The sequence below is a fragment of the Sminthopsis crassicaudata genome, chromosome 2 (genome assembly GCF_048593235.1).
Source record: "Sminthopsis crassicaudata isolate SCR6 chromosome 2, ASM4859323v1, whole genome shotgun sequence".
Taxonomy (NCBI): domain Eukaryota; kingdom Metazoa; phylum Chordata; class Mammalia; order Dasyuromorphia; family Dasyuridae; genus Sminthopsis; species Sminthopsis crassicaudata.
The window spans coordinates 537,040,336-537,053,578 of record NC_133618.1 but is presented as its reverse complement, the minus strand read 5'-3'; the positions used below and the strand labels follow the sequence as shown (position 1 = coordinate 537,053,578).

Sequence of the window (13,243 nt, the reverse complement as noted above, 5' to 3'; positions counted from 1 at the left end):
CATCCCACCTCTGACACCAGTGATTCTCGGTAAGTGCCTTAATCTGTGTGTATCTCAAGCAACTTCACACTATTGGCCTATGTCACAGATGGGTGCTTGGTTTTCCCCACCCTGATTCTTCATGTACTAGCTTATGTGCCAAGCACTATGTCTCTCTTCCCCTCATAGGACTTACATACTAGCAGGGATGGAGGGCATTGGGCAGTTTTTTAGATTAAGGCAAATTTTCCACTTATGAGACAAAAAGCCTTGCGATGGATAACACTTTAAGAATGAATGAAGGAAGAACATTTTATTAAATACTTTCCACATGCCAAGCATTGGACTGAATGTTGGAGAAGGGGGTCATGAGGTTGCCTAAAGCATGTTATTAAAGCTTCCATGTATTACATTAAAAAAAACTCTATGTTCCCACCATTTCTAATAATCAACAATACCATGATCCTTCTCAAAAAGAACCATTTGCCTGAACTGTTTTGATGGAGGAATGAAAGGGGAAAGGAGATCCAAGATAGGGGATACCACCTAAGGAAGGCAGGCAGACCCAGGTGGGGATGGGTGACTCTTAGAAATTAGAGTTGGCTAGAAGGCAGGGCTTTGGGAGAAGGGCACGAACAAGAGTTACATCAAGCCCAGGAAGTCCCTACCAACTTTATCTCTGGGCAAGGGAAGGGAAGAGAAATTCTCTCTTAAGACATTTATCAAGGAGTTAGCCATTAGCAGTTTCTTACAAAGACACTATCTGAGACAGAGAGTAACCGATGATGTGACTAACTCTAAACCCACAGCAGATGTAAGGGAAAACCTTAGCAGCTGGAATATGCTCAGCATTTCTAATTGTACACAGTTTTGTCTCCTGGCTCTGACAGAGTACATCTTATGATATACAGGTCATAGTATATAGTTTTATAATCTCTGGGCCTGGTTTTTGGTTTGCAAGATGACTAATACAAATCTTCCATGCGTCTTGTCTCTCTCTCTGCCTCCCTCCAACCCCTAGTGCCCTGTGGATAAACGTCTTGACACAAATCCAAATTCCCAAGAGTGATGTAGTCATGCCCTGTCCTGATCCCAACTTCTCAGTAGACTAAATACCCCCCTGCCGAGGGGACAGGGCCATTGGGCAGGGCTAGGAAACTTGTGGGTTACCTGTGAGAGGGGAGGATTAGAGTTCCTTTTGGATGGAGCTTGAATTTTAGTGGATCCTGTATCACTGACTAGGAAGAAATAGGCTGAAAAGCAGGATGAAAGTACCTAAGTAGCCCAGTGACTGGATTGTTAAACTATAGCCTGAATTCAGATCTAACCTCAGACCCAGTAACTGGGTGACCCTGGCAGTTTGTTGATCTGTAAAAAGAGGGCAATAATAGCACCTATTGCCAGGGTTATTAGGCTAAAATGAGATAATATTTATAAAGTGCTTTGCAAACTCTAGCTACTATTATTAGAAGTAATGATTATGTGATGATAGTAATAATAATAATAATAATAATAATAATAATAATAATAATAATAATAATAATAATAATAGAGACCAAGCAGGGCTAGCCTTAGGCAAAATGGTGAAAAGGACTCTTTATGCTGAAAGAGATCTATCTTCATATTCCAAGTTCCCCACTGCTAAAAACAAACATCCCTCCCCAACAATCAAATAAACAATAAAAACAACCACCCAAAAAACCCCAAACAAGAAATTGGCTCTGGAATCTGAGGACAGAATTTGACTCTTAACTCTGTTTTGTTTACTGCATCTGTGACCTCGGGAACTCACTTTCCACTAGATTTTTTTTTCTGAGGTTCCTTCTAGTTCTAGATTTGTGAATCTGCTTTTCCCCATCAATGCCCATGTCCCAAACTTTCACCTATTTTCTTCCACAAAAATTTCACTATCTGTCAAAGAAGAAAGGATTTGATAGACTAATTCATACTAACTTGCGAGTAGCTGGTAGGTATGGCAACATATACTCATATATATTCTGGCTGCCAGGGAAATTGATGCTGGCAGATATCTTAAATTGGAGAGTTTTGGTCTGTGGAGGGTGATATCACTGGGGTGCTGACACTGTTTACCATCAGTGTGGTGAGCTTTGGGGGAAAGGCCATCTGATTGCCTAGGAAGAAGCAAGCTGGTCCAGTCAAGGAACAAAACAAGTCAAAGCTAAGCTATTGTGTAACCAGTGCTAGGATTGGGTCTGCGAGTAACCCTTTCATTTTCAGCCTGGGTGTTTTTGATGTTCATCAATAGATGTTGTGCCCAGCTCTTTATGACCACATTTGGGGTTTCCTTGGCAAAGATACCAGAGGAGTTTGTCAATTCCTTTTCCAGATCATTTTACAGAAGAGGAAACTGAGGTAAGCAGAGTTAAGTGACTTGCTCAGAGTCATAGTAAATAGTGAAAACCAGAGATGTTTTTGTAAAAGGATGAATGCAGAAGCATCGAAAATGACATCTGTTTGCCTCAGTTTCCTCATCTGTAAAAAATTAACTCGAAAAGAAAATGGCAAAACACTCCGGTATCGTTGTCAAGAAAACCCCAAATGGGATCATGAAGAGTCAGACATGATTAAACCAGAGTCACACAATGAATGTCTGAGCCAGGTCTGACCTGGGAGTCTTTCTGACTGCAGAACCAACTGCAATGATGCTTAGTTCAAACTTTTTCTTAGAAAAGACTATGCTATCAGTCACATGCACTTTATTATAGTTTGAATCACTTGTATTGGTCAATAGAGCATTAATTAATTTGCTCACTCATCCAATGACTTTTTCTTAGTTTTTATTCTTCCTGACTTCCCTGAAACTTTTGTTAGGTATTTTTTAGATGGAAGACTATTATCTCTTCTTCTTTTCCATTGCTTTCTCCACTATTATTCTTTGCTGTAATTTTTCTTTCTATTCTTACCCAGTTTTGGTTACTGAATCCTCATTCATTGCTTATTCCATAAACATGAGGATCTATTTGTCTTGAGTTCCCTTCCTTCTTTTTCCTTTGGTGATCTCAAGTGCTCCCATGTTTTTAATTATGATCTTTGCACATAGCTTCCCAATCCATTTATCCAGTTTTAATCCTCCTAATCTTGTCCCTTGATCTAGTCCCAAATAACCAGCCCAACATGTTCAAAATAGAATCCATTTTTTCTCCTCAGTTTACCTCTTTTTCTACATTTCCATGTTTGTTGAGAACATTACATCTTCCCCATGTTCATAAGCCTAGAGCCATCCATGATACTCTTTTCTCACCCATAGAATCCAGCCATTTGTCCTATACACTATCTCCCACATTATTTCTCTTTATTCTTTCACAGTTTAGCATCTTAGGAAGTCCTGCTTGGACTTTTGTAATATCCTCTTACGTAGACAACCCACATCAGTATCTTCCTTCTCCAATCTATCTTTCATATAGCTACAATATAATTTAAGCACTGTTCTGGCAATATCATTCCATGGTTCAAGGGCATCCAATTGCCTTAAGAGGAAAATATTCAATTTGGTTTGATATTTAAGGAGACAACTACATAGCCTGGTGAATAAAATGCTACATTTGGAATGAAGAGGAGTTGAGCTCAAACCCAGAATCAGAGATATACTAGCTATATGACTCTGAGCAACCTGTTTGCCTCAGTTTCCTCATTTGTAAGATAGGAATAATAACAACATCTATTTTCCAAGGTTGTAAGTATGAGAGAATTGAATCAAACAGGGTTATGTGACTTGCCCAGGGTCCCATAGCTAATAAATGTCTGAAAAGTAGAGATGAGTTTATAAAAGTGTGGGACCCAAAGAATCCACTTGTATTGTTTTACCAAGAGAATATTTGTTAATACATGTAAAGCACTGAACACTGTGCTATATAAGCACTATTATTAGTATTTGAAAGGAATGACATTTATACCTTCCTCCATGACACTAGTAAAAATGTTGAATAGTTCAAAGATAAGGACAGATTTCTAGGGGTGCTCTACTACAGAACTTCTGCTGGGTTGACATCGATTGATTAATGATAACATTTTAGGGTCAGTCATTCAGACTGAAATCCACCAAATTACACTATAATCTAGCCCACATCTCTTCCTTTTTTTCTACAAATATGGCAGAGGAGACTTGAAAATTCCCCATTAAAATACTGATATACTTTGTCATTTCCAGGCATCACAAATGTTCAAGTTTGACCAATTCATCAATCAAATCTAGCAATTCTTTCAGTGTGTAGGGAACTCTTTTGTCTGTGACTAGTGAGTTGAGCTCATTGATGTCAGCGAGGTGTTCTTTTATCCCCACACATGTCTTGAGTTTTAACTCCTTGTTAATTATTTTTATTCTATTCTTATTTGGAACATAGTTTTACTTGGCAGACAAAAGAGAGATAGCAGGTCTGTTCTCTAAGTCAAAGGTCATCTTCTCATTCATCTCAAACAGTGGTAGTCCCGTCCCTCTTTTGATCTTATCCCTAACCAAGAAGTTAAGAAATCTTTTTTAGTCTTTCATACACATTCTGAACTTTTGTATCTGGACACTATTGTTATAGGACCATAAGCCAAATTTTGTATTAGTTCTCATTTTCTTTCCCTTTCTTCCATTTCTGTTTATGACTTTTTAAAGTGTTAATTATAATCATTAGTTTCCTCTATATTCACACAAGTCTTCTTAGACTATTGCTCTTTTTTTTTTTATTCCTGGAATTGTGTTATCATTAGAATTTAGATCTTCAGAGCATCCTGTCGATCCCATCCCATCCCATCCTATCCTCAATACTACTTCTGTAAAATTTTGGATGATATTAGGATCCATTCTTGGAACTCTCTGAAAGTCAAGCTCCCTAAATCTATGGTGGATATCAGAATTCCCTTCTCCTATTTATTGTAAACTCTAAGGTACTGTGGGATTATTCTTCTCAAATTTCTATCATTTCTGTTTTAACCATAAGATCTTCCTTTGGATCAGAATCATGTATCAAAGGCTCTCCTTGTTGCTGCCTCCAAATTTTGAAGAATAAAGTTTCAATTAAGACAAAGAATTTAAAATCTTCTCTACATGGCAAGTCTCCAATAAAAACAATGCACTAGATTACCAACCAACTTCTTTTTTAAAACTTAAAAAAATTTAAATTTAACTTTTTTGCAAGGCAGTTGTCATTAAGTAACTTTCCCAGAATCACACAGCTAGAAAGTATTAAGTGTCTGAGGCTGGATTTGAACTCAGATCTTCCTAACTCCAGGACAGGTTCTATCCACTGCATTATCTAGCTATCCCTCCAATCTAGTTCTGAAATAATCTTATTTTATCCTTCTGGCTGGGATTTGTAATATAGTCTCATCATAATATCTTTTATTTCTCCTTCCAGTGATCTTCCATAGATGTTCTTCGTCATGGTTACCAGTTTCCTACATAAATCTATTTTGATATAAAATGTTATACTTATGTTTCTTTCATCAATTGGTTCCATTTGAATATGGCATACTCTCTCATATCTATAATCACATATTAGCCATAAGCCATATGCCATCCACTCTTAGTGACATCAGTGAAGTAAAATTTACCACCTTTGACAAAGAACTCTAGTTTATTTCCCATACTCTGGGGATTTTTGTAGAACCATCTGAGGTCATGCGTTTTATTACTGGCCTCTTTTTCTAATATAGTCTCCTGTGAATTAGCGATTCTCTCCACTAATATTATTCCTTTGTATTTTTCTATGATATCTGCCTTGGTAGATGTATGAATAGTTTTTACTCTAATTCTTCTATTTTCAATTATAATTATAGACCTTGTGATCAAATAACTAAATTTCCCTAAAAAGTTTTTTTTTTACTGACTCTTATTTTCCATCCCTGACCAAGAGTCAATCATTCCTCTATTTTAAGTTGCAGTCTAGAAATCTACATCCTGTTCTCAGATTCCATCTTCCTAAACCAGTTGTTTCATTCCCAAATTGCATTTCTAATGCTCTTTAGGTTTTCATGTCTTTGTGAGAGAATTCATAATATGGCAGCATTTAAACATAGATCTTTTGACTCCAAGTCCTGTAGGATTCTTCCTTCCTTCCTTCCTTCCTTCCTTCCTTCCTTCCTTCCTTCCTTCCTTCCTTCCTTCCTTCCTTCCTTCCTTCCTTCCTTCCTTCCTTCCTTCCTTCCTTCCTTCCTTCCTTCCTTCCTTCTTTCCTTTATATACAATCACTATATTAACTCCTTCAAACACCATCTATGTTCCATCTACTTGGGAGAGAACAGTGTAGCTGCCTTTGTACTTTTTAGACCCAGATCTCTTTTTAATCTTAACTCTCAGGACACTTGCTGTCTCATCAAAATGATGTTTAATAATTTGGGCCATGGTAAATGAACTTTTTTGTACAAAAGATTTTTTCCATTGGGGCATGTGGGAGGAAGAAAAATTTGTTTTTGTTAATTGAAAAAAAGTTAAATTAAAAATAAATTAAAGAAAAATTACTGTGTCATTATCTAATACTGCCAAGTTCAAGCCCATGGCTATGTCTGTCTACTTCTTCTTGCCATTACCCTATGACACTTCCATAGAAGTAAAATTAGGTTTATTTTAACCTTAGCATTAACCTTACAGCATTTAAACCTCAGCATTAACCTTAAAGGGGAAGAAAGGAAATGTTGTCAAAGGATTACATGTAGCCAAAGGAAATGTATGTATATTGTAGGAGGAAGGGACTTTATTCCAAGATTAGTGGTGTGTGAATGAGTTAATATATTGATTGTAGAAAATGAGAACTTTAAAGTTTTGATGGGAGGTGTTGTTTAAATCCATGGGTTCTTGCAGTTTGCACCCCATGCTTCCTACTTCTCCCAGTTCTTCAACACCTTTAGTCTTAGGAGCAGTGAAGAGCAGAGATGAGTTTGTACAAATATGGGGACCAAAATGTCCACTTGTTTTTACTTTTCCTAGAAGATGCCTTTTCTCTAATAACTAGCATCCATCACATCTCAGAGCTTCTATAATGGTAAGTATCCATCTCCTTTGACATTTTTTATATCCCAAAGGCACCCAGGAAAAATCATTTAAAAAAGAGCTCTCTTGTCAAATGTTCTGAGTTCAGGACACAGGAGGTTTGGTTAAAAGAACTGAGGACTTTTAGCTTGAGAAGAAAAGACTTTGTGGTGACTTGAGAACTCCCTTTGACTATTTGAAGAGGAATTGGGTGTATTTTGTTTGGCCCCAGAGGGAAGTACTGGGGGCCACTAGGCAGGAAATGGTAAAAAAGTGAAATTTGGGCCTGAGGAAAGGAAACACTTCCTCTGGAGCAGAGCTGGCCAAAAGTGAAATGAGTTGTCTTAGGAAGCAATGGGTTTCCCTTCATGAAAGGACTATGAAGATCTAGGGATGAGTTACTCGTTTCTATTTCAGGCATGGGCTGAAGTAGATAGCCTTTGAATTTCCTCTCAACTCTGATATTCTGTGATTCTCAATTTAGGACCAAATTCTGTCTCTTTAAGCAGAACCAGCTTTATCATAAGTGGAATGGGTAGTTGCCCCACTTAATGTATCTTAAGGGGTTACTTCAGTCTCCCCACTCGTCATCAATGTTCCCTTGAGGCAGGCTGAATTTTTTCTCTTTTCTTGTGGGACAGTGCCTAAAATTTTTGCATTTAATCTTGGTCAACAAGTCATCTCTTTTAAAATACAAATATCCCTGAAAAGAGTTTGGGTAGTAGCTTCTCTTGGTTTGAACATTTTAAGCGATAATTCCAATGGGATTAGATCAAAACAGAAAAATTTTAAATACTAAATTAGGCATTGGTGTCTCAATTAAAAAAAAAAAGGAATCTCCTATAAAGAGATAGCCAATTAAGATTCTCCTAGCAGACTCCCATCTGAAGTCATTCATCAAAAGCTCTATGTCCAAAGATATTTTTAGCAGCATTTTTGTCATTGCATAAAAATTAGAAACAACCAAAAATCTAAGAATTAGGGAATGATTAAAGAAATTATGGCATATGCATGGACAATGCTCAACTTAGAATCAGTAAAGCTTGGATTCAAATCCTGTTGCTGATACTTGTTTAGTCCTAAATGTAAACCAGACCACAGAGTTGTAGAGTTCATTAAGGTCACAGGATTTTATAATGTTGGTAAATAGGAATAATATAAAGAAATCTGGGGAAACCCATTTAAATAATACAAAGAGAAGGAAGCACAGCCAAAAGAACAGAATAGTGAACTGAATACAACCGCATAAAAGGAAATATTTATAGGCAGAGATAGAGATGAATGGCTGAACGGAAAGTTAAAGGGGTCACAGAGGGGGAAGCTGATAATTTTTGTGCTGATGTTGGAATCCTTGTCTCTTTCACTTACTACTTATGTAAGTGGGCAAATCATTCATCTCCTGGGGTCTTGGGTTCTTCACTTGTAAAAAGAGGGGGTGGGACCAGATGACAAGGTTTATATTTATGATTAGATGATCTGTTTTTTTGTTTTGTTTTGTTTTTAGTTGGTTTTGGGGAAACAGTTAGGGTTAAGTGACTTGCCCAGGTTTACATACCTAGTAAGAGTTAAATTGTCTGAGGCTGGATTTGAATTCAAGTCCTCCTGACTTTAGGGGCACTGCGCTATCTCACCAGCTAGCTGCCCCCTATGGTTTCTATTTTAAGGGAGGAAACATAATAATCATAGCATTTATATAGTACTAATTATGTGTTAGGCATAGTGCTAAGTGCTTTATAGAGCCTATCTTATTTAGTCTTCAGAACAATCCTGGGAAATAGATGCTATTATTACCTCCATTTTAGAGTTGAAAAAACTGAGGCAAACATTAACTAGCTTGCCCAGAGTCATCTAGCTGCTTAGTGTCTAAGGTTAAATCTGAATTCAGATCTTTTCTGCTTTAGGCATTGTGGTCTGTGCACTATGGCTCCACTTAGTGGCCTAGGAAATAAATAGATTTAGGGTCGAAAGGGAATTTTTACAAAATGTAAATTTTTGCAAAATTTTACAAAAAAAAAAAAAAAAAAAAAAAAAAAGGAAGCTCAAAAAGGGTAAATAATCAGGTCACATGGAGAATAAGTAATAGAGATAGAATTTAAATCAAGGTTTTCAGACACCAAAGCCAACACTGATACCCTGCCACGAATCGGTCATTCACATTTTAGTATGACTTAGTTTCCTCCTAATATCCTTGCTTTCCTCTTAATATCTATCTGGCTGCTATTCGATTGTAAGAGATGGGATTTTTTGGGGGAGAGATAATATTGATGGTAGGGACAAAGTGGGGGAGGGCAAAACTAGATGATTTAGGGGACTTTGGGGCATAGAGAAGCATGAGGACACCTAGGGAAGAGAGGAGAAAGAATGAAAACAGGTGGGAAATGGGTGCAAATAATATCTGAGGACTTAGCAATTTTACTGAGAGCTTTGCCACCAAGTGTATAGGAGGAGGAAGAAGCTTGAAGTCAAACACAAATAAGACCCTTAGGCTCACCACCATGCATTACCCAAAGGAAGTCATGATGTTGATTTGTAAAAGTTGTTGAAAAGAGTGTAGAAAAATGTTTTTGGAATGATCATAAAAATCATAGATTTAGAGCTTAGAAATAAGCTTAGAGGCTATCTGGACCAACCCCTTGTTTTGTTGTTCAGTCATTTTTTAGTTGTGTCTGACTCTTCATAACCTCAATCGGGATTTTCTTGGCAAATCACTGGGGGTAATTTGCCTTTTTCTTCTTCATCTCATTTTATAGAGGAAGACACTGAGCAAATAGGGTAAAGTCACTTGTCCAAGGTCACACAGATAGTAAATGACTGAGGCTGTATTTGGACTCAAAAAGAATCTTCCTGACTCTAGGCTTGGTGCTTTCTTCACTGCCATCTAGCTGCCAAAATTTTAACTTTTCATTTTGCAGAAAAGGAAACTAAGGCAAGAAAAATCAAATGGCAGAATCAAAATTTTAATTCAGATTTTTTTTTTTACTTCAAATACAGCATGTTATCTACTAAATGAGGCTGGCTGTTTCTCTTTGCCAATGATACTAAATTGTGTGCCACTCTTGGAGAATTCATTGATCAGTTCTTATGGCAATTCTATTCCTATGAAGTAGTGCACTAGGATAAAAGTGAATTCGCTTTAAGGGAACTTTGAAATCTATCTACCACTTCCAGTCAAATTCAGGTGCCACCTGCTTCATAAAGCTTTTCCCTGATCCATCCAGCCCACAGGCTTCTCAGAATTCCCATTGCACTACTCTCTAGTACTTGCTACACACTTTCTTGGTCAGTTACCTTTTAAAATGTATATGCTCTACCTCTAATTAAACAGGAAGGCTCCTGGGGGAAACCTAAAACTAGATCTTATATATTTATTTATTTCCAGAGCAGTTTTCCATAAAGAGAGTGCTTACCAATCAATTCTTTGCTCACTGATGATTAAGAAAGTCCAAATATACAAAGTCCCAAATTCACTCAGGATTCCCCTAAAAAATAATTGTTTACCTGTTCTCTGTTTAAACTCCCAGTAACAGGGAGCATATAACATATAATAGTAATTACATTACATATGACAGTAATATGACATAGGAGATAAAGGAAGAACTCAGGAGTTAAGACCAAACTTCAAGTCCCATCTCTGAAATGTACAGATTTGAAGAATTTAGGTAAGCCACAACCTCTCTGCTCCAGGCAACTCTATAGCTGATTCCCTAGAGATCATTTGCTCCTCGGGCATTTCCTAAACCATTGAAATCCCAGGTCCAATTAAAAAGCAAACAAAGAACAACAAAATTAAACCTTCCACGAAAGAATGTGGGTCTCCTCGGGAACACCAAAGAGTAGAGTTAATTCCTTTTCCACATGACACCATTTCGAATACTTGGAAACAGCGATCTCATTCCCCGAGGTCTCTTCTAGAGGTTAATCACCACCAGTTTCTTCACAAAATATAGTTTTCCAGACACCTCCTCCCCTCCCCCATGCACTATAGCCTGGCGGTATCCTCTTAAAATGCGATGCCCAGAACTGTAACACAATACTATGGGTTACAAAAAATCATCACCATCTGTTTTACAAAAAAAGTTTTGGTTTTTTTTTTTTTTAATGGCAAGTAAATTTCTAAACATCAATCCCCCCTCCCCACCTCCTTGGAGTTAAAAAAAATTTTTTTTTTGAAAATTTCATTTATATATGAATATTTTCTACAAGAGCCATCCATACAGGGCGTAATAAAATTCCATTTGTGTGACCATTTCAGATCTTTTAAGATTATTTACACTCAAGTCCCCTCTTTAATAATTGCCTAATAGTTTAGAAGTATTTCTATTTAGAGTAGAATTGGAAAGGGATCTTGGAGACACAAGAAGTAGATTGTAAGCAGGATTCGAACCCACATGATACATAGGAATTCAGAATTAGAGCTGCAAGGGACCTTAAATATTATCTTGTCTAGCTCCCTCATTTTACAAACGAGGAAACTGCTCAATTGTTTAAAAAAAAAATAGCAGTCAAAATTTGAGCCCTTGTCTCAATCGGAAGCCAGGATTTTCCATTCTCTAGCTGGGGCTCACTGGGCTCTGGCTTTCTAGGGGTTAGACATCTCTCTCCCTCCTTTCCCTTCACCTTCATTTTAAAGAAACATATATTTTCCAAATCACCAAAAACCCCGCCATTGACTGCAAAGCTCACAGGAGCCCACCGCACCCTTCCGGGGTCTGGGCACGTGCCATACAGGAGTATTTAACTGCTCCCAACCACCCGGGAGGGGGAGAGCCAGGACCCCGGGTGCTAGCTGCAGAGCTGAGCGCCCTCTGAGTCGGTGGGAGCCTGGAGTCTCGCTTTAGGGCTTGTGCGCACAAAGTAAATCCAAATTTGTCAACGTGTTATATGCTTGCACACATGGTCTGGATTAGTCGGAGGAGGGAGCCTAGGCTGCGGCTTCTCTTGGATTATTAAGTAATTGCATAATTCGGAAGGGGGCAAGGAAGAGAGAGAGAGAGAGAGAGAGAGAGAGAGAGGAGATGCTCCTTTTTCGCCCGGAGTATCCTATGACGTTTCCAGTGGTCCCTAAGGAACCAAAGCCAGCTAGTGCAGCTCTCTTGAGGCAGGGGATTCCGTTACCCAAGTGATGGGCAACATGGCCCCTCCCCCGCCCAGTCCCAGCCAAATTTGAACTACTTCTAAAGCGGGAGGCTCCAGCAACGTCTCCAGTGCATCCAGATCCGCTCGGAGAGAATTGTTTTTAAACCCGGGACAAGGGTCTAGCCTGCGGAAACCTCAGACTGGACTCCAGAAATAAGAGGCGAGAGAGTCCTCAACTCACGCCTGCCCATCCTAGCTGAAAATCAACTTCGCCGGGCAACCTCGTGGACTGCACCAGTTCTCCTCACTTTGGAGGGAGGGGTTCCAGCCCCCCCCCAAGCTCTAGAGCCTTCCTAGGCTCTGGTGAGTCTTTATCATCCACCCCTTTCTGCTCTAACTCTCCACTTTCTCCTTTAGGCAGCCCCGGGCTTGGTCTAGCCTCCCGGGACCAAGAGATGTAGCAGTGACAGCTCAGGAGCTGTTTCTATAGGACAGATGCTAAGTCGTTCCTTCTACCTCTTCAACTTTTAAAGACCAAAACACCAAATCCCAACAAAATGCAGCCCCAGAGTCCAAGAAGCCTCTACATCCCCTCTTCCTTAAAAGACTCTTTGATTGATATTAGACTCAGCAGAAATTCATGGAAAGTTTAGATCCTTACGCGTTGCTTCAAGAGGCTCCGGACTCCCGGAGTACGTACAGACCTACGAATCTCTACAGAGTTCCCTGAGCGCAGTGGAGGTGATGGTGATGGTAGTAGGGACTCAGGAACTGAGACCCCGAAGGAGGCACTTACCTGGCCATAGGCTGAGCACCCAGGCTACCAAGAAGCCTTTGGGCAAGGCCATGGCAAGTGCTACTGGGGCTACCGGGTCCTCTCGCTCAGACCAGCCGCTGGAGGCAGCGAGCCAGAGTGTCAGCCTGCTGCGCTGGGGAGAAAGTTTTGTCTTTGCCCCAGCTCCCCTCAGGCTCCCTGACAGGAGCAGTTCATTGAGAGGAAGTGGGAGGGGTCTAGCAGAGCCGGGAGGAGGGAACGAGGACACTCCTCCAATTCGGGAATGCTGGCTCTGGCCTTTTAGCTCTAGGGCGGGCAACTGCCCAGCCCCTGGCTCACAGCGCTCCCCCTTTCACCCCCACCCTCTAGGGCTCGATTTCCCACATGCTCATTCTCCCCTCCTCAAACTTCTTAGATGGAGAGATTTTAAAAAAAAATCA

The 13,243-nt window shown here is 39.3% G+C and overlaps 1 protein-coding gene across 1 annotated transcript in view; it reads right to left on the bottom strand.

The window, feature by feature from the left end:
* The window catches only part of ITGA11 (integrin subunit alpha 11), a 183,423-nt gene extending 170,417 nt beyond the window's left edge, over positions 1 to 13,006 (bottom strand). The window contains 1 exon segment of the mRNA XM_074294708.1: positions 12,825 to 13,006. Within this exon segment, the coding sequence (XP_074150809.1) occupies positions 12,825 to 12,876 (52 nt within the window). The 5' untranslated portion in view covers positions 12,877 to 13,006.
* Positions 13,007 to 13,243: the final 237 nt, after the last annotated feature.